The sequence below is a fragment of the Tachyglossus aculeatus genome, chromosome 18, assembly GCF_015852505.1.
Source record: "Tachyglossus aculeatus isolate mTacAcu1 chromosome 18, mTacAcu1.pri, whole genome shotgun sequence".
In the NCBI taxonomy this organism is placed as follows: domain Eukaryota; kingdom Metazoa; phylum Chordata; class Mammalia; order Monotremata; family Tachyglossidae; genus Tachyglossus; species Tachyglossus aculeatus.
Window position 1 is genome coordinate 22546828 of NC_052083.1, and position 21706 is coordinate 22568533.

A 21706-nucleotide genomic window follows, 5' to 3' on the forward strand; every position below is an offset into this window, starting at 1 on the left:
TCTCCCTCAAGCAGTTTACAATGTAAGGTAATAATAATAATTGTAGTATGTGCTTGTTTTTACTTAGGCTGCAGAGTCATCTCTGACCCATAGCGATGCAATGGACACATATCTCCCAGAATGACCTATCTCCATCTGCAATCGTTATAGTAGTGTATCCAAAGAGCTTCCTTGGCAAAAATACGGAAGTGGATTACCATTGCCTCCTTCCATGCAGTAAACTCGAATCTCCACCCTTGACTCTCTCCCATGACGCTACTACCCAATACAGTGAGATGACTTGTACCAGATTACCTTCCACTTGCTGGCCACTGCCCAAGCTAGGAATGGAATGAATATGCCTCTGCTTGACCCTCTCTCCCACAGTTGAGACTGTTAGAGTATTGGAAACTCTACAGGTGCTACCCTGAAAAGGGGTGGTATGTGCTAAGCTTATATTATATTCCAGGTACTGTACTAAGCACTGAGGTGGATACAAGCAAGTCGGGATTGGACGCCATCTATTTTACAGATGAGATAACTGAGGCCCAGAGAAGTGAAGTGACTTGCCCAAGGTCATACTGCAGACAAGTCACATAGCAGGTGAGTGGCGGAACTAAGATTAGAACACTGTTTGCTTCCCAGGCTCTTTATGTTCTTTTCACTTGGCCACTCTGAACAGCACTTGGTAAAAGCCTGCACCTCAGGGAGTAGATTTAAGCTGCCTGCTATCAGTAGAGAGCATTTCATGCAGGAATTAGGAAATTGGACCTTGGTTGAATTATGATGTCAGTCTTTTTCAGGTAGTGAGCCCAAAGCATTCAGGGGATCATCAATGAGAGTCTTTGCAAACAATGTCTTTGCATAAAGGCCCTGCAAATTTAGGATATTGTCTGAGGAGATTTTGTACTAAGCTGCCAAATTCCACACTTAGCTTGTGTCAGTCAGCAATACTGTGAACATTATGATGAAAAGCATCACTGCAAAGATTAACACCATTTGTGACAGTGAAGGGTGTCCTTAAACAGCTTTTATCCAGAACTCTGACTGCTGTTCCAACAGAGTGTGACCTTGTGATAACAAATTTGGGAAAGCCAAACTTGAGCAGGATGATACCCCGATCTTCATGATTCATGAAATAAAAAAAGCCTATGCATAGTCAATGAAGACTATGTACATACAGGGCCTAATTTAAAGATAAGGAAGAGAAGAATTAAGGTCAGTCATGCAAACCATGAGAAGCAGCACGGCCTAATGGATAGAGCACAGGCCTGGGAGTCAGAAGGATGTGGGTCCCAATCCCGTCTCTGCCACTTGTCTGCTATGTGACCTTAAAATGACTGGCTAGTCATTTTACTTCTCTGTGCTTCAGTTATCTCCTCTGTAAAATGGTGATGAAAACTGTGAGCCCCAAATGGGAAAGGGACTATGTCCAAACTAATTTGCTTGCAGTTTATATCCACCTCTGCACTCAGTACAGTGCCTGGCAGATAGTAAATTTTTAACAAATATCATGAAAGAAATAAAAAAAACCATTTCTGCTGCAATGAGATTACAAGTTTATAGAACTTTTCAACAAAGAACACTCACGTAATAGTTTATGTCCCGAGTCTGTTACCACACCTGGGGTTTATCTATTTCATCCCACACATCAAATTTTCTCTAACTTGATGAATGTATCTGAAGAACATCCCCAAATTTCCCAGTAGTGTCCTATCCAAAACACTTAGGGAAATCACACATTATGTGGACACAGACTGCACTAGGCTTTATCCTGCTCTGAACATTTATGTTTAAAAAACTTTCTCATAATCTTACTTTGAAAATGACCTGTGTGACCCATTCAATCCCTGCCTCCCTAAGGAGAAACAAGGTTTTTTTGGTTATTAACTTTCAGGTGGATAGATGCTCTGGGAGAGGATGTCAGCACTGTGTTGAACAGATCAGAGCCTGACACTATCCAGAATCCCTATAAATGATTCTGGCGTGATCTTTTCTTGGAAATGGCTAGTGCTGTTCTGGATTTGATCTGGAAAATTTATTTGCCCAGGGATAGAGGATAGGAAAGCCCATGAAAAATTTCAGACCGAAATTAAATTAGATGAGAAAAGATTTAAATCACAGGGCTCTGATATTTCTTGGGAACTAAATCCATTTTGTACCAAAGGAAAATCTGCAATGGCAAACTAGTAGAGAGAAGTTTCTTGGGGAAAGTTATCAACTTCCTCTCAATAACCTGATTCTTGGAGGGATGCATTTTCTTTAATCACACAGTGATAATTTAATGCTCACAAATGGGCAACAATTCGATATTATATCATATTAACAGACAAAAAACCTTTAGATGGCATCCTTCTCTTTTAAAGAACATCAACATTTCTTTTAATATATGGCACTTTTCTACTCATTCTCCTTTTGGAATGAACTCACTGAGTAAGGAGAGTTCGGATTTCAAGTAGACTCTTTTCTTAATTCTGTCATATCACCTAATCAGAATTGGCAACCACTATAAAGAGTAAGTGATTATGTCTCGGCTCAGTTACAATTTTGTAGTGAAAGGTGTCCTGGAAAGTTTCCATAATACCTAGGCTCTTGGATCTTTGTAAAAAGTCTTAAAATGGCAAGTAAAATCTAAATTAGTGTTAAACCCCTCAAGGTTTCTTCATGATATATCCTCCCTGATTCATTTAAACAGAAGAAGAAATTTGACTTCAGTACATTGGAAATTTGAGGAAGGAGGATAAACAAATCAGCTTCACTGAATATATTTTTGCAACTTAAAGACGTATGTGTGATTTCTAAATGAAGTCATTCTTATTTAAATGCTCAACTGAAATTTCCAGAGTGGGCTTCAGAGTTTAAAATAATGCAACTTGTATGATCACCATCATCATTGGGATATTTATTTGAGAGCTTACTATGTACAGAGCACTGTACTAAGAGCTTAGGAGGGTTCAATTCAACAGGGTTGGTAGACACATTCCCTGCCCACGATAAGCTTACAGTCTAGATGGGGAAACATGATTCATTATATATAATTTAAAGATATGTACATATCTACAGGATCTACAGATCCCTCCGGCTCTGCTCTCATAATGCTAGTTGTGTTGAGATTAGGGGTGTGATATTGCCGCCAGCCTGCATTCATCGAAGATGGAGATTGCATTCAGCACTTGTGTGGAAGCCCTGTAAACGGGCCTCAGAATAGCAAGGAACCAGTGACAAGATGGGGTCAGGGCTATACAGATGGTCTTTCCAGGATTATTTGGAGCATACTCTCCACACTCTTAAGATCATGCTTGAAGTGTTTCCTATGTACCTGAGGCTAGCCATCTATAGAGAACAGCATTGGACTGTATGTCAGTAGACAGAGGTTCCATTCTCTGCTTCATCACTTGTCGTCTTGTGAACTTGGGAAAGTTAATTAAGTGTTCTGTGCCTGAATTTTCCCATCTGTAAAATGGGGATAAAATACCCATCTTCCCTCCAGCTTGGACTGTGAGCCTCATGTGGGACATTGACTGGGTCCCATCTGATTGTCTTGCAGCTACCCCAGCACTTTTTGTAACGTAGGCTGAAACCTGTTGAAAGATGAGAAACCAGAAAAGGTAAGTCAGAAGAGGAAATAGAGGGAATAATAACATTCTAATCCCTTCTGTAAGAATAGAAATTCATAGGGTGGGTAATGATAATAATATTTTTAATACTATGTGTCAAGCATTGTTCTAAGTGCAGGGGTGGATACAAGCTAATCAGGTTGGACACAGTTCCTGTCCCACATGGGGCTCACAGTCTTAATCCCCATTTTACAGATCAGGTAAATGAGGTACAGAGAAGTTAAGTGACTTACCCAAGGTAGCACAGGGGACAAGTGGTGAAGCCAGGATTAGAACTCAGGACCTTCTGACTCCCAGGCCTGTGCTCAATCCACTAGGCCATGCTTACTCCCATGGCCATCTTCTGTCCCCCTTACACATAACCAACCATACAAACACATACACACAGGTACACAAACACACAGAACCCCTTTGTAGGTGCTGCACTCCCTGTATTATCAGAACTGTTAGACTAGTTGAGAGAAAATTGAGTTATTGCAACATAGTTTTAATTCTATGTAGTTGTTCAGTGACTCTGCAGGATCAAAAGGTTTCTCCATTCACAGTGAACATAAACTTCTCCCATCGCTGTTGCCTGAGAAGGGAAAACGTGGGCTTCTGTGACTTCCCTCTATCCAAGCACAGATATAGAATCAAATGTGATCAAATAGCTATATATAGTCCCAACGTATGTTCCTATATTAATTCTCCTAATATCCCCCAAACTGTAGGAACGTTTTTCCCCTGAATTTCAATATTCATTTCTCAATAGAGAAGAGATGCTAAGGCCACTGGCTATAGAAAATGATACCGGAATGGCTGACTTCATTCTCATGGGCCTGACACATTCTTCAAGAGCCCAACTGGTCCTTTTCATAGTATTTCTCTTGATCTATATGATTTCTGTGGTAGGAAACCTACGGGTGATCCTGATAATCCAGAAAGACTCTCAGCTTCACAGCCCCATGTATTTTTTCCTGTGCGGTTTGTCTTTTGTTGATCTGAGCTAATCCACAGCCATTACTCCCATAACCTTGGAGAATATAGTAACATCCAGATAGAAAAATCTCATTCATTGGCTGCTTTGCCCAAATGCATTTTTTCATTCCTTGGGCAGGAACAGAATGCTTTCTCCTCTCCTCAGCAGCATACGGTCGGTATGTAGCTATCTGTAACCCACTCCTTTATTCCTCTTTGGTCCTCACCACGGGCTGTCTCTCCATTGGTTTCTTCTCGAGCTCCTGCCGGTGTGGAACAAGTGTTGCCACGACCACCACCTCCTGGTGCTACCCCTGGTCCTTCCAGGGTGGCCCAAGCAGGGTTCAAACGACCATAGGACCAGCTCCCACTCTTCTGGCCTCCCCTGGCCTAAAGCAGTGGGGAGCTGGGGCAGCCTCATCACTTCACCTGGTCCTAGAAAAGACAACACCTGCAAGGACCCTCAGGTCAGAGTCCCCATCTCCTCAGACTTGTGTCCAGGGTTGTTCAGAAGAACCCAGCCTCTCCCAAACCTACGATCGGAAGAGCAAAGTATGGGGGGAACAGGAGGTCCAGCTCATTCCCTACTGCCCCCTCCTCATGGCATTCTTCACCCCAGAAACTCCAAGAAGCAAATGGCCTTGAATGACAGCACTGTGAAATCCATTCAGTGGGGCCACAGGCAGACAACTCATTATGTGACTAAATGTTGGGGACAGTCTTGCTGAATGAAGGCAACAGAGGTGCGTTGCATAAGCCTTTTCTTGTAAAATTCATTATCTTTTAGATTAGCCCCCACTCAAGATGATTTCCTCCAACCACTATGCCCCTTATTAGTTTCCTGTTCTTGTTCTGCCTGTTCTATATGATGATGATGATGATTGATCTTGATGATAAACGTATTTGTTTAGCATTTTCTATGTTGTAAGCAATGTTCTAAGTACTGGGGTGGACACAGGGTTAACAGGTTGGATGCAGTCCCTGTCCCAGATGGAGTTCAGTTTTATTCCCCCATTTTACAGATGAGGTAACTGAGGCACATAGAAGTTAAGTGACGTGCCCAGGGTTACACAACAGAAAGCTGGTGGAACTCGGATTAGAACCCAGGTCCATTTGACTCCCAAACTCAAAAGGGGTCTTCTGCATCCACCTCCAGTGTTTATGGGATGACTCCTGTTCCTAAAGAGCTGCATTTGGGTCCTGTCCTGCCTACCTCTTGGGGTGTGAGTCCCGTGTGGGGCAGGTTAGCTTAATTGCCTTGTGTCTGCCCCAGGGTTTAAAGCATTATTGTTATAGGAAAATAATCTCACAACAAGAGCACTTCAAATTTATAAAGATGAATTCCTAGAAGGGAGCATGCTTGAAATTGATAAAAATTATCAAGGGTGAGGACAGGGTTGAATATGACATTGTTATTGATTATATACTTGTCTTCTGTGTGTTCTTGGGCAACTCACTTGTATCTTCCCTATGCCTCAGTTACCTCATCTGTAAAATGGGGATTAAGACTGTGAGCCCCAGGTGAGACATGAGCTGTGTCCAAACTGATTAGCTTGTATCTACCCTAGTGCATAGTTCAGTGCCTGGCACATAGTAAGTGCTTAACAAAAACCATTAAAAATACTGAAACATTAGAAATGAAGGATATTCCTAGTTAAGTGAAAATCAGTGATGTCAAGGGAAAAATTTACAGATGATTGAGGGCTCAACAAGGATTTCTACAGATTCACTGGTTTGGGCCAAAAGAATTATTAGGGGAGATATTAGATGTTGGAAGGGCAATTCATATGGGTAAATGACAAAGAAGCAACCATTGTTCTGTTCCAATCAATCAATTAAACATATTTGTCAAGTGTTAATTATGTGCAGAGCACTGTACTAGGAATTTGGGAGAAGACAATATAAGAGAGTTGGTAAACACATTGCCTGCCCACATTGAGCTTATATTCCAGAATCTATTCCTCCAAGTACCATTTGGAGCCACTGTGTGGGAGAGAATTCCAAGTTCGAAGGACCACAGGCATGAGTCAATATGACATTTTTGTCTGATTAATAAAATAATTGTAAGGACGCAAAACAAATAGCCACTTATAAATGCAATCATCATCCATGTCTTTGTCAAATGGTATTTTTTTCCCGAATAATGAAATATTATAGTTTGTAAATGCTCATCATGTCAACATTTAACTGGCCAAATATATCTCTATACTTTTTCCAGCAGAAATAAACACACAACACATTTGGCTAAATAATTCCGTGATCTGCTCTCACTGAGTGGTACAAAACTACACCTGTTACAGTACACAACACCTTCATAAAATACGTGAATTTCTCCAATAAGCTTTGAACACCTTCTGCCCGCCCCCACACTTATATGCTATTAGAAAGAAAATCCATCGGTCTACTTTCTAGATGAATATGTTCATATTAAGCCATAGTAATGTCCCAATCTTTGTCTTATGAAAGTGACAAATATTCAGTCTAAACTGGTTGAATCAGATGTCTCCTTAATCTGAGTCCACCAGATTCGACTTAATTGAACAGCACAGGTGTTAAAGAATCGTCCCAATTATAATAATGATAATAATAATAGTATTTATTAAGTGCTTACTATGTGCAAAGAACTGTTCTAAGCTCTGGGGAGGTTACAAAGTGATCAGGTTGTTCCATGGGGGGCTCACAGTCTTAATCCCCATTTTACAGATGAGGTAACTGAGGCACAGAGAAGTTAAGTGATTTGCCCAAAGTCACACAGCTGACAATTGGCAGAGTGGGATTTGAACCCATGGCCTCTGACTCCAAAGCCCGTGCTCTTTCCACTGAACCACGCTGCTTGAATAAATCACAATCATTTAATAACAGAGGCACTGAATTAAGCACTGGGGAGATTTTTATATGTAAGCGAATAATAATAATAACTATGGGATTTGTTAAGTGTTTACTATGTGCCAGGCACTGTACTAAGCACTGCAGAGAATGCAACCAAATATGGTTGGATACAATCCCCTTCTCACATGGGACTCACAGTCTTCATCCTCATTGTGCAGGTGAGGTAACTGAGGCACATAAAGGTTAAGTGACTTCCCCAAGGTCACAAAGCCGACAAGTGGCAGAGGCAGGATTAGAATCCTTATCCTTCTGATTTCCAGGCCTGGGCTCTCCACTAGACACACTATCAAGTGATTGTATGATTGACTGTAATGCTCCCTGCCCTGAGTTTGGGGGAGGTAATAAGCACTGTACTAAGTGCTTGGGAAGTACAATTTGGCAACATATCGAGATGGTCTCTACCCAACAATGGGCTCACAGTCTAGAAGGGGGAGGCCGACAACAAGACAAAACATGTACACAGGTATCAAAACCGTTAGACTAAATAGAATTATAGCTATATGCACAACATTAATAAAATTAATAGAGTATTAAATATGTACAAGTAAAATAGAGTAATAAATACGTAAAAATGTATACAAGTGCTGTGGGGAGGGGAAGGAGGTAGGGCAGGGAGGCGATTAGGAGGAGGAGAGGAAAAAGGGGGCTCAGTCTGGGAAGGCCTACTGGAAGAGGTGAGCTCTCAGTAGGGCTTCGAAGGGAGGAAGAGAGCTAGTTTGGCTGATGCGTGGAGGGAGGGCATTCCAGGCCAGGGGAAGGACGTGGGCCAGGGGTCGATGGTGGGACAGGCGAGAACGAGGCATAATGAGGAGGTTAGCGACAGAGGAGCGGAGGGTGTGGGCTGGGCTGTAGGAGAGGAGGGAAGTGAGGTAGGAGGGGTTGAGGTGATGGAGAGCCTTGAATCCGAGAGTGAGGGGTTTTTGCTTGATTCGTAGGTTGACAGGCAGCCAAAGGAGATTTTTGAGGAGGGGAATGACATGCCCAGAGCATCTCTGTACAGAGATAATTCGGGAAGCAGAGTGAAGTATAGACTGAACCGGGGAGAGACAGGAGGATGGGAGAGATGAGACTGATGCAGTAATCCAGGCAGGATAGAATGACAGATTGAACCAGCAAGGTAGTGATTTGGATGGAGAGGGAAGGGCGGATCTTGGCAATGTTGTGGAGGTGAGACTGGCAGGTTTTGGTGATGAATTGGATGTGTGGGGTGAATGAGAGAGAAGAGTCGAGGATGATACCGAGTTTGCGGACTTGTGAGATGGGAAGGATGGTAGTGCCGTCTACAGTGATGGGAAAGTCAGGGAGAGGACAGGGTTTGGGAGGGAAGATAAGGAGTTCAGTCTTAGACTTACTGAGTTTTAGATGGCAGGCAGACATCCAGATGGAGATGTCCTGAAGGCAGGAGGAGATACGAGCCTGGAGGGAGGGAGAGAGAGCAGAGGTGGAGATGTAGATTTGGGTGTCATCAACATAGAGATGACAGTTGAAGCCGTGGGAGAGAATAAGTTCACCAGGGGAGTCAGTGGGATCTGGGTTATAATCCAAACTAGAGCACTTGTCTGTTGTGTGACCTTGGACAAGTCACTTAACTTCTCTATGCCTCACTTTCCTCCTCTGTAAAATGGAGTTAGGACTGTGAGCCCCATATGGGATAGGGACTATGTCCAATCTGATTAACTTGTACCTATTCCAGTGCTTAGAACAGCGCTTGGCACATTGTAAGTACTTAACAAGTATCATTATTATTGTTATTATTATTATTATGAAAAGACCTGGTGGTCATCCAGCAGTTTCAAAAAGGCTGCTGGGCATTTCCTTGACCTGCTTTGAAGTTCAAGTCAAGATTAGAGGACTGTTCTAGACAATTATTCCATTTTATTTATTGAGTGCTAACTGTGTGGAGAGCACTGCACTAAGTTCTTGGGAGAATGCATTACAACAATAAACAGACACATTGCTTGCCCACAGTAAGCTTATCCCTTTTAGACTCTAAACTTGTGGTTGGGGAATGTCTTCCACCTCTGTTACACTGTATACTTACAAGCGCTTAGAACAGTACACTTAATAAAGTAAGCATTCAATAAATATGATTCACTGATTGATTGATTGATTGTTCTAGCCCATCCGCACTAAGGGTCACCTCCAGCCCTAGTGATTCCCACCAGACAAGAGTCCCCCTGATAGACTATTGTGATTCAGGGAATTCTGAGGTGGGACATTCTGATTGTTTTAGGAGAAAGCCTGAGGAGATAGATGACATTAGTTACCCACTGAAACCAATGCCCACAAAGCAATGTTGCCTAGTGGAAAGAGCCCAGATCTGGGAGTCAGAGGACCAGGGTTCTAATCCTGGCTCTAATTGCTTCCAGTGTGACCTTGGTCAAGTTATTAACCTCTCTGTGCCTCAGTTTCCTCAACTGCAAAATGGAATTTAAATACCTGTCCTACCTACTACTTAAACTGTGAATCCAATGCAGGACAGGGACAGTGTCCAACCTAATTAACTTGTACCTACCCCAGTGTTTAGAACAGTGTATGACATATAGGAAGTGCTTAACAAATACATTAAAATACCCCCTTCTAATCCCACCCCACTAGTAACAGCAATTATTATAAATAATATTTAATAAGTACTGACTGTTTTAGAGCACTGTACCTATCACCACTAGCCAACAAAATACTAGAATTTGATAACTTTGCTGATACTTGCCAGTGGGTCGTAAAAGAGTGTTGATCTCACCTGGCTCCACAACCTGCCTGCTGTGTGACATGGGCAAGTCACTTAACTATTTTGTGCCTCAGTTACCTAATCTGTAAAATGGGTATTAACTTCTCTTCCCTCCTACTTAGATTGTGAGTTCCATGCAGAACAAGGACTATGTCCAACATTATTATAATAATTATGGTACTTGTTAAGCACTTACTATGTGCCAGGCCTACCCTTGTGCTTAGTGCAGTGCTTGACAATTTAAAGAAGAATACAACAACCATTTAAAAAAATCTTGATTTATCACTAAGAAAGCCTGTCAGCATTTGCTGGTTCTGGAACATACAGGGCTGATATTTGAATGAAAAAGTATTAAAACATGGCAACCCACCCATCTCTCCAAATGTAAGTTTACTCTAGTCTGTAAGCTCCTTGGGGGCAGGGAATGTGACTATTTTTGTATTGTACACTCCCAAGTGCCTAGTGCAGTGCTCTGCACACAGGAAGTGCTCAATAAATACAATTGAAAGAAGGTGGAGTCACGCCTCTGAGTGTGAACTATCTTGGATGCCAAACTGGCATTAGTGTGAAGGGAATTAAGAAAGCTTTCTGTCACCAGCAGATTCTTGAAAGCTGTTTCCAAGGCTTATTTGAATGTTGTATATTTAAGGTGACTGTAGTGGACAGAGAATTCAGGTCATTCATGGAATAGTGAGGGCTGCTGAGACAGAACTCCTACACACAGTACAGTCTGGGCTAGGGCATTCAGAAGAGAATTTGCTCATCCTGAGCAGAAACTTTGGGAATTTCAGACCAAGAAGCATTACAAGTGAACACATCGATATTGTGAAAGAACAGACATATGCAAAATATGGAATGGATTTTCAGTCAAGCATCATCCTTGTCAACAATACCCATTTGTTTAACTAGATGTCAATAGGATCTGTCATCTTCAAATGAGAAGGCATGATTCTCTCAGCCTCTTTCCCTTTCCCAGATTTGTGAATGTTTGTGTTCCATTGAAAATTCTGTTTTATTTATCCTGGTTCTATGGCTCACGAATATATCTATGCCTGTCCCACTAGAATGTAAGCTCCTTGTGAGAAGGAAACAGGGTTTTGCCCTTTTGCCTATCCCAAACCCTTAATGCAGTAGGTTGAATTAAGTATACATCATTAGTCTTGGGCATTTTACTATTTATGTGGAAACATTCAGTGAGGCCTGAAGCATTTGGACATATAATAGTTGTGGTATTTGTTAAATGCTTACTATGTGCCAAGCACTGTACTAAGAGCTGGAGTGGATACAAGCAAATTGGACTGGAGACAGTCCCTAACCCATGTGGGGCTCACAGTCTCAATCCCTAGTTTACAGATGATGTAACTGAGGCACATAGAAATGAAGTGACTTGCCCCAGGTCACACAGGAGATATGTGGTGAAGCTGGGATTGGAACCTATGACCTTCTGACTTCCAGGCCCAAGCTCTACTGTTAATGCAGGCCCAAATATAATGCACTGAGTATTTGCTGACCTAATTGAGAGAGCCCTCTCAGAAAAGAGTAACACTGAATAAAAATGATTTCAAATATTCCACTCCACACTTTAGGACATGATACGAACCCTCTTACAGTGTAATTCAAAGTTCCTATATTAAAATAGGAATTACATGTACCTGGAGGATTCAAGGAAAATAAATATCATTTTGACTTTTGAATCTTTGTACCCTTCTCTTTCCCTCTCTCTAGACTCCTCTCAGGAACAATGTCTTCCAAAGTGGAGTTCAAGTCCCACTCCTTGCTGGTACATAGAGGTCCCACCTGCTCTGCGATAAATATAGAATGTAAATTGATGTTGAAGTGAACATTTTAAAAGGAGCTTCTGAGGCAGCCAGAGGGAAGAGCTATTGTTCTGATTGACTGGGATGTTTGGGGTACTGATGTAAGTAGAGGATGATGCTGGTTGAAACATAGATTGGGCCATAAGAAAGGGCCTTTTGCTTGCTTGATAGGAGTTTAAACTCCATCCCCAGTGCAGGATCCTGGTTTGGGGCATCTCCTCCAAGAGGTCTTCCCAGACTAATCTTTTTATTTCCCCTATAATAGTAATAATAATAATAATGGTAGTATTTGTCTCACGTGAGGCTCACAGTCTTAATCCCCATTTAACAGATGAGGTAACTCAGGCTTAAAGAAGTTAAGAGTCTTGCCCAAGGTCACACAGCAAATATGTGGCAGAGCCAGGATTAGAACCAATGTCCTCTGACTTCCAAGCCCATGTTCTTTTCTCTAAGCCACGCTGCTTCCCTATTCTCCCTCCTCTCTGCATCGAGTGTGCACTAGGCTGTGTAACCCCACAGTATTTATGTAAATATTCTACTCAACTCTTTTTCCCATCCCTAATGTTGATTCTAGGCCTATCCCTAATATGCCAGAAGCAGCATGGCATAATGAATAAAGCCCAGGCCTGGGACTCAGAAGGTCAGGAGTTCTAATCCCAGCTCTGCCACTTGTCTGCTGTGTGACCTGGGGTAAGTAACTTTGCTTCTCTAGTCCTCGGTTCCCTCATCTGTAAAATGAGACTGAGATTGTGAGCCCCACGTGGGACAGGGACTGTGTCTAACCTGATTCACTTATATCCACCCCAGCTCTTAGTACAGTGCCTGGCTCATAGTAAGCACTTAACAAATGCCATTATTATTATTATTATTATTATTCATGTCTATCTCCCCCTATAGACTGTAAGCTTGTGAGCAGGAATTGTTTCCACTAACTCTGAAAAACTGTACTTTCCCAATGGCTCAGTACAGTTCTCTGCACATAATAAGGGCTCCAAAAATACCATTAATTGATTAATCGGAGGATTGGATCTGAAGTGCAAAAACCTTCTGATCTGAAGTGCAAATATTTGGATTTGAAGTGCAAATATTAAAGAAATGAACTGCCTCATTGCTTTTTGAAAGCATTTCTTCTCTCCTTCCCATTTAGTTTGCCCGTTCCAACTCTCCTTCAGGTATACATCTACTTACACTACTTCTACTTACACTATCTCTATGCATAATAACTTACCTCTTAATCTTTCATTATTAGATTATTACAAAATAGTTTCTTTGTGATTCTCGTGATCAATGATATTTGATTATTGATCTCAAAGTCTTTCCCTCTAGTACAAAGGTTTTTTAAATATACTTCATTGAATATTCTTCACCATATTACAGAAACTGAAACTGGTTCTTGGACCTAGAGTTTATTTTTTTAGTTATTTTAAGGTATTTGTTAAGTACTAATTATATGCCAGGGACTGTATTAAGCACTGAGGTAGAATAAGCTAATTAGTTTGGTCACAGTTTGTGTCCCACATGGGGCTCACAGTAATAATCCCCATTTTACAGACAAGGTAACAAGCACAGAGAAGTGAAGTGACATTCCCAAGGTCACACAGCAAACAAGTGGTGGAGTCAGTATTAGAACCCAGGTCTTTCTGACTCCATAATCTGTTTTATCCACTAGGTCACGCTGCTTCTCAAAGCAGCTGGAGTTGAGTGAGCACAACTTATGGAGATATTATTATCGACATCCTGCCCCAGTGATATTTTATAATTGCTTAGATTCCTACTCGACAAGAGCTCCATGGGGTTGTCACCTCTGAGAAATCAGATCCCAGAGGTCCTTTAGCTAAACATATACAGTCTCCCAACTGCACAGATGGAGTATTGTGAAATCTGTAAGAAAATGCTCCTATTCAGTAGTCCATATCTTGGCCCCACTAAATTTTCCTGAGTTCCAGAACTTGCTTGGAACTTGCTTGGATAGCTAAGCAATGAAAAAGAGGTTGGGAATGTAATGATTTATAAATTAGTTGAAGCTGCCTTTAGAAAATTCAAAAGATATTCCCCCTATAGGCAAAGTCTTGGGTAAGTTTGAAGATATTGTGGGCTAGGAATTCTGCTATTATATGCATATTTGTATGTTCTGTCTATATGTGTGCCTGTCTTTGAATTCCAAGATGATACTATTGAAGGTAAGTGGTTTAATCACTTACATGGGCGGGACTGATAAAACCTGCATAGGACTTGTTTAATGCCCACTACAATCAGTTATCTTTGTGGAACGGATGATATGATATAATCTATGGAGTTTCTCCCTTAGCATTTTAATATAAATGAAGTCTGTAAGCTCAGAACATGCTATGAAGACAACAAGTGTTTTCAATGGTTCATTCAAAGCCATCCTCTGGAGTTATTGTCCTCCTCCCCTTCTCTATCTCAATGCAGAATGATTTACGTTATTGGATATCAATCATTTTAAGAGGTTTGCCTTTTTGCCTTTGGAGAATTTTTTTTAATAGAATATGATTCTCTTTCATTTCAGTCTTTCCAAATTTCGGTGTTTCCATCAGTCCTTCATCTTTTGCAGTTCATTTTGTACTCCCTGCTCTGATATCCTAAGACCTGAGATAACTTAGTCCCTTCGAATTCAATTTAATGACACACAAAACCCAACAAGCATCTCACCTTCTGTTCCAAAGAAATCAATCCCCAGAGGGCAAGACAGACTGAAGCATGGAACCTGGCACAACATTCCCTTCCTTTTAGATGTCAATGAAAAGTTCTAGAGGTAGGTATAGATCTCAACAGGAATGACAGATTTTCTTTGATTTTCTGGTTCTTTCTCTATAGACATCGGAGAAATAGTAAAAAAGAGAATATCTGCCCCGTATAAGCTGCTATACTTTTGTATGATGCAAAGGGTTTGCAGACAGATTTTTTTAAAAAAATAGGTTTAGGGAAAGAAATTCATCCAAATGGCCCCATAAGATCAAATAGAAAAAAAATAATCAGGTGCAAAAGAAGCTATTCCAAAAAGATCAGGCTCTTTATAGGTTTTAATCTCAAATATATTTGATTTAAAATCGATTTGGACATTGCTTAAAATGCAACATACTGAAAGAGACATCACATTTGAGAGGCAGCGTGGTCTAGTGGATAGAATACTGGCTTGGGAGTCAGAAGGACCTAGGTTCTAATCCCAACTCCACTTATCTGCTTTATGACCTTGGGCAAGTCTTTTAATTTCTTTGTACCTTAGTCACTCCATCTTTAACATGGAAATTAAGACTGTGAGCCCCATTTGGGACATAGACCATGTCCAACCTGATTATTTAGAATCTACCCCAGACCGTAGTACAGTTTTTTGCTTACTTTAGCAAAAATACATATGATTTTATTATATTTACGGTAACCCCAACCTAATTTGTCTGCAATAAAAAAAAACAGTTTGGGAAATTTCAGGTAAAAATTTGACTCTAGGACCAAATCCTCTTGAACAATAATAACCTATACTTTATATTTAGAGATTTAAGAGTCGACATCAGGGTAACACAGAGGGAAAAGCATTACAGTGAATAAAAATCCCCTCTTACCTAGTCATTCCCTGGTAGTGTGTGAGGTACTCTGAAAGGTGCATTCACACACTGAGTGTACTAGGGGCCATTTAGCAGTTAAGCAGTACTAGAAAATGTCAATCATTGGCATTTGTCGGGCTCCTACTGTGTGCGCAGGGCTATATTAAGCGATGGGCAAGGTAGCCCCCTAGTGCTTGGATTCATTTATTGCACAGTGACTGAGTGTCGAATAAACAACCAGTCAAGTCACTGAGCACCTACTGTGTGCAGAGCGCTGCACTAAGAACTGAGGAAACACCAGAAGAAGAAGACTCAGGATCTGACCTCAGGAGGTTTGCATACTTAATAATAGAATAAGGCCTGAATGACAATTGAGCCCATTGAAGACCACAGGAAACCTGTGAGCAGCTTCTCTCTGGAACCAGAGGAATCAGGCTTGGGTCTGAATTCATGGAATCAAATATTATTTTGTCATCATTTATTCTAACGCTACTTTTTTCCATTTACCTTCAGATTAACCACATACATTAGGGAGATAGACCAGGGTAATATCACTGAAGTCACCGAATTCATTCTTATGGGACTCACTGATCTCCCAGAATTCCAGGTCCTTCTCTTTTTGGTGTATCTGGCAATCTATCTGATCAGCCTTTTGGGAAATTTTGGATTGACTGTGCTAATCACAATCAACTCTCGACTTCACACCCCAATGTACTTCTTTCTTAGCACTTGTCTGCCTTGGATCTTTCATATTCTTCAGCCATTGCTCCCAAGATGCTCACAGACTTCTTTCTGCAGGAGAGAACTATTTCCTTGATAGAATGTACCATCCAGATGTATCTCTTTGTGGCCGGTGTAACCACCGAGTGTTACTTCCTGGAGGTCATGGCTTATGATTGCTTCAAGGCAATCTACAACCCTCTACTCAATGTGGTTGTTATGTCCCCCAGAGTTTGCACTCAGTTCACGCTTGGTTCATATCTCATTGGTTTTCTCCAGGAACTTATTCAGGTGCTGCTAATATTTCATCTGCCATTTTGCAAGTCAAATATCATCAATCATTTCTTCTGTGATCTCATCCCAGTATTAAAAATTATCGTGCAGTAACACCTTCCCCAGTGAGCTCTTGTTTTGAGCCTGAGGTTTTTCAATGGAACTGTCTCCTCTCTGGAAAGTGTTGTGTCTTACCTATATATCCTCATCACCATCCTGTATATCTGCTCTGCAGCAGGAGGACGCAAGGCCTTCTCCACCTCTGCTTCCCACCTAACAGCAGTTGGCCTATTATACGGGACAACCATCTTCATATACGTTGAGCCCAGTTTACAGTATGTGCCAGAGAATGACAAAGTGGTTTTCGTGTTTTATATGCTTGTGATACCAATGTTGAATCCTCTGATCAACAGCCTGAGAAATAAGGATGTGAAAGATGCCCTGTGGAAAATGACACATAGAAAAGAATCATCTTGGAGGATGTAATGCATTTCTCTTGTAAAATGATGAATTTTGGGTTCTGTAAACTGTGTATTGTATCTTTGAATCGGGTAATGAGATATAGTCAACAGCAGTGGTTAAAACGTCATAGGTAAGGCTTGCTATACCTGTACAAACAAGCCAGGTGTGAAAAACCATAGCTAAGGAGAAAATTAAGGCCGTTATCTGGATAATTTAAGGTAGAATGGTTTTGGACTGAATTGCCTTTCATGTTTCCATATGTAGTTCTTTTAATGGAAAGTTTTTCCCTCAGGAGTGTAATTCAAATGTTTCTGAAACTACTCAATCGTTGGGAATTAGGGCCATGACTGAGGGACTGGAATTCTTTGCATCAATGTTCCACATACCATTTTGCTGAAAGAGATACCATGTGAAAAGGAACACTCATCATTAGGGTTTCTATTGCTAACACTGTAAAATAATTTCCCTTTGGTCTTTTGCAATTTCTCTTAATATAATTAATCTTTGAATTACTTCCATATTGTTGTACCTCAAGTGCGTTTTTGTCCCTTCATTCAGGAATGCGGGATCAGCAGTTTGCAATGGAGAGGCAAGAAAAACTGCAACGAGCCATTTTTTACAAGCTTTTCAATAAAGAGACTGAGACAAGTGTCAGTAGTTCTGTTGTGTCCCCAAGAACTTACCTTCTCCCATTTCTGGATCAGGAGGACAAAAATCTGAAAAGAGGCAGGAGAAAATAGATTGCAGCAAATCCTCAATCAATCATTCAATCGGTAGTATTTATTGAGCTTCTATTCTGTGCTTAGTATTGTCACAGCATGACCTAGTGGAAACAGCACGGGCCTGGGAGTCAGAGCTAATGCCAACTCTGGCACTTGCCTGCGGAGGGTCCAAGGGTGAGTCACTTCACTTCTCTCTGCCTCTGATTCCTTGTTTGTAAAAGGGGGATTCAGTGACTGTTGGGGATTCAGTGACTGTTTTCCTTCTTACTTAGATTGTGAAGCTCATGTAGCACATGGAATGTAGCCAGCCTTCGCCTCTTCCCTAGTGCTTAATATAGTTTTTTTTGCACATAGTAAGCACTTAGCAAATACCATTATTACTATTACTACAATAGAGCTTATAGATTTGATCCCTGACCTTGAGGAGCAAACATCTGCAGGTAGAGACAGAGGAATCTGGGGACTGATCACAGAAAGTAAAGGGAGGAATTCATTTTCTGCTTTCAGCTCTGCACTGTTAAATTAAGTCCTTAGTTGTGAAAGGGTATAATAATAACAATAATTATGGTATTTGTTAAGAGCTTACTATATGACAGGCATTGTACTAAGCACTTGGGTGACTGAGTTGAATACAGTCTCTGTTCCACGTCGGCTCACAGTATTAATCCCCATTTTCCAGACAAGGTAACTGAAGCAGAGAGAAGTGAAGCAACTTTCCCAAGGTCACACAGCAGACAAGTGGCAGAGTCAGAATTAGAACCCAGGTCCAACTGACACCCAGGACTGGGCTCTCTCCACTAGGCCACGCTGCTTCTCCAAGCAATTTTCTGACAAATTTTCCTTCAGGTTGTCACTGGTCTGTGCAAAGTGGGCTAGACAGCTCAGCACATCCTTACTTGTGTCCTAGAGCAGCCACCAGACTGGAGCAATTCTTGCTCAACTCTTGAGCAACACATCTCTGCCAGGAGGCCTTCCTTGACTAAGCCCTCATTTCTTTTTCTCCCACTCCCTTCTACAACTGCCTGATTTGCTCCTTCTATTCACCCCTTACCTCAGCCCCACAGCACTTAAGTACATATCCCTAATTCATTTATTGATATTAATGCCTGTCTTCCCCTCTAGTCTGTAAGGTCATTGTGAGCAGGGAATATAGCTGTTATATTGTTATACTGTAGTGTCCCAATGTCTACAGTTTTGGGGAACACAGTTTTCTTCTCAATATTTTCTTCAGTGCACCTTTCATCTCACTGCTTCTCAAACTGTAGATAAGAGGGTTTAGCAGGGGTGTGAGCAGAGCATATGCCAGAGAGAGCAATTCTTTGCTCTCTGCAGTGTAACTAGCCTTTGGCTGCAAGTAGATGAGACTACCTGGGCCATAGAATAGGGTCACAGAAGTCAGATGAGAAGCACAGGTGGAGAAGGCTTTTTGTCTTCCTGCTGTCGAAGACATTTTCAGAATAGTATAGAGGATGCGAGTGTAGGACAGAAGTATCATCAGGAAAGGAAGCATAACCACTGAAACGGTGCCTATAAAGGCATAGATTTCATAGAGGAAGGTGTCTCCACACACGAGCTCCAGTACCGGTGGAGTTTCACAGAAGAGGTGGTTAATTTTATTGTGGCCACAAAATGGAAAGCTAAATACCCAAGGGGTTTGGATAACGGCAATAACTGAACCAGAAATTACAGAACCTGCTGTGAGCTTGGTGACAATTGTTTTAGTCATAAGAACAGGGTACTGCAGGGGATTACAGATGGCCACGTAGCGATCATAGGCCATTGAGCAAAGGAGAAAGCATTCCGTAACCCCTAGGAATAGAATGAAATACATTTGTGTCGCACAGCCAGCAAATGAAATGGTTTTGTGATCCGTTGAAAGAATCACAAGCATTTTAGGGATGATCGTTCCACTGAAGCAAGTTTCTAGGATGGACAAGATTCTCAGGAATAAGTACATAGGAATGTGAAGACTCTGTTCCAGGGTGATGATGAAGACAATGACCGTGTTTCCTACCAAGATAATTAAGTAAATGATTAAAAACACCACAAACAGAAGAAAATGTAGTTTGGGAAAGTTGGAAAAACCCAGGAGAATGAAGTCAGTCACAGCACTCTGGTTTCTTCTCACCATTTCAAGCATGAAAACAGGAACGCAAATGGCATGTTAATGTTCTTCAGCATGTGTTTAACCTATTCTGAAATCTGGCTTCAGCAATGACTTAACATCCTGTTCAACTTTCATTCCCAGCCATCCGTGAGAGATCAGAAATCAGCATTCCCATCTCTTCTGGGATCTCCATTTGGCATTTGTTACATACACTGAGCAAATCACCAGGATGGGAAATTTCCCACAAAGCTGAAAAATGGATGATAGATATTCCTAGATCAAAAGGACAGAAGCAGATTTGCCATTAGATGGAGAGTTTTATTCTACACAGTCATAGATAACGTGGGATTCTGTTTCTATAAGAATAAAAAGGGCTTTGCTATTCATGTCTAAATCAATCAATCAACCATCACACTTATTGAGCACTTATGACTCTGTACTTGGAAGATCACATGGAGTGTTTGGGAGAAATAATATGACAATGTAACTGAAACACCCCCTGTACAGAGTGAGCTTACAGTCAAGAGGGGGAGAAACGTCAGAAATGGGATTCGAACCCCTACCTCTCTTCACAGACCAGAAGCCCCAAAAAGGCGAAGTGACAACTTGAGTCTGCCTCAACAGACTACTAGGCCAGGACTCTTGCTCTTCCTCTAGGAACGCAGGCACAGAGATAGTTTTTGTTGACAAGGTTTGCTTCTGTCAGGTATTCTATATGATCAAGTTTGGCTTCAGACATTTGACCACCCTGAAGAGAGGAATAACTCCCACCTTCTCAAGGATCACACGACAGCCAGTGATGCCAAGCAATGTGACCTATTGACGTCATTCAGAACGATGTACTGTAGTCCTCCCTAACCTATTTTTCACCCACCTGAACATATTCAGCCGACCAATCAATCCATAATAGTCTCCCAAGCACTTAGTACACAGTAAGAACTCAATAAATATGATTGACTGATTGATAATATGCACTGAGCTCTTTGTGCAGAGCACTACACGAAATTCTAGAAAGAGTACACTAGAGTTAGTAGACGTGATCTCTGCCCTCAGGGAGTTTACAATCCAGTGGGAGAGACAGACATTAAAATAAATTACAGATAAGGAGAAAGTAATAGAGTAGAAAGATATAATAATAATAATAATAATAATGGTATTTGTTAAGCGTTAATGATGTGCAAGTAGCTATAATTATATTTGTTCTGACGATTTTGACACCTGTCTACATGTTTTGTTTTGTTGTCTGTCTCCCCCTTCTAGACTGTAAGCCCGTTGTTGGTTAGGGACCATCTCTATAACCTGCCAACTTGTACTTCCCAAGCGCTTAGTACACTGCTATGCACACAGTAAGCACTCAATAAATACAATTGAATGAATGAATGAAAGCACTGTTCTAAGCACTGAGCACTGTTGATATGAAACTCATCGTCTGGAACCGCCACCTCTAGAGAAATATCACTAATCCAGATCTTGAAATTGCAGTTCTTCAAAAGTTCTGAAAAGAAAATCCGTGATGATAAAAATCTCTAGAGTTTTGAGAGGTCACCCCATCTCAAAAGCAATTATCACCCCCATGATGATGTACCCTGAGAAATAATGTCTCACAGTTTGAAGCCTGTCTTGTATGTATGTGTGCCTGTGTATATGTGTGTGTGTTGGTTGGGGAGGTCTCTGCAGTGCTCTGTGGAATTCTTCTTTATTGGCTATAATCAGGCATGTGGGTTAAGGAGCTCCAAAATATTTGGGGATTGTGGGATTCGTTTTCATATCTTTATTTTCCCGCCATTCTCCCTTCCCCTAATGCCATTTATGACTCTTCTGCTACATACCTCTCACGTGAAGTTCATCTTCAAATCCTGTTGGATTTTCCTC

The 21706-nt window shown here is 41.3% G+C and overlaps 1 protein-coding gene across 1 annotated transcript; it reads right to left on the reverse strand.

Moving 5' to 3' along the window:
* Positions 1–18913: 18913 nt before the first annotated feature.
* On the reverse strand, positions 18914–19858 carry LOC119940059 (olfactory receptor 10A3-like). Its single transcript, XM_038760107.1, has one exon. It carries the CDS (start codon positions 19856–19858, stop codon positions 18914–18916), a length of 945 nt encoding a protein of 314 aa, XP_038616035.1.
* Between the last annotated feature and the right edge of the window lie 1848 nt (positions 19859–21706).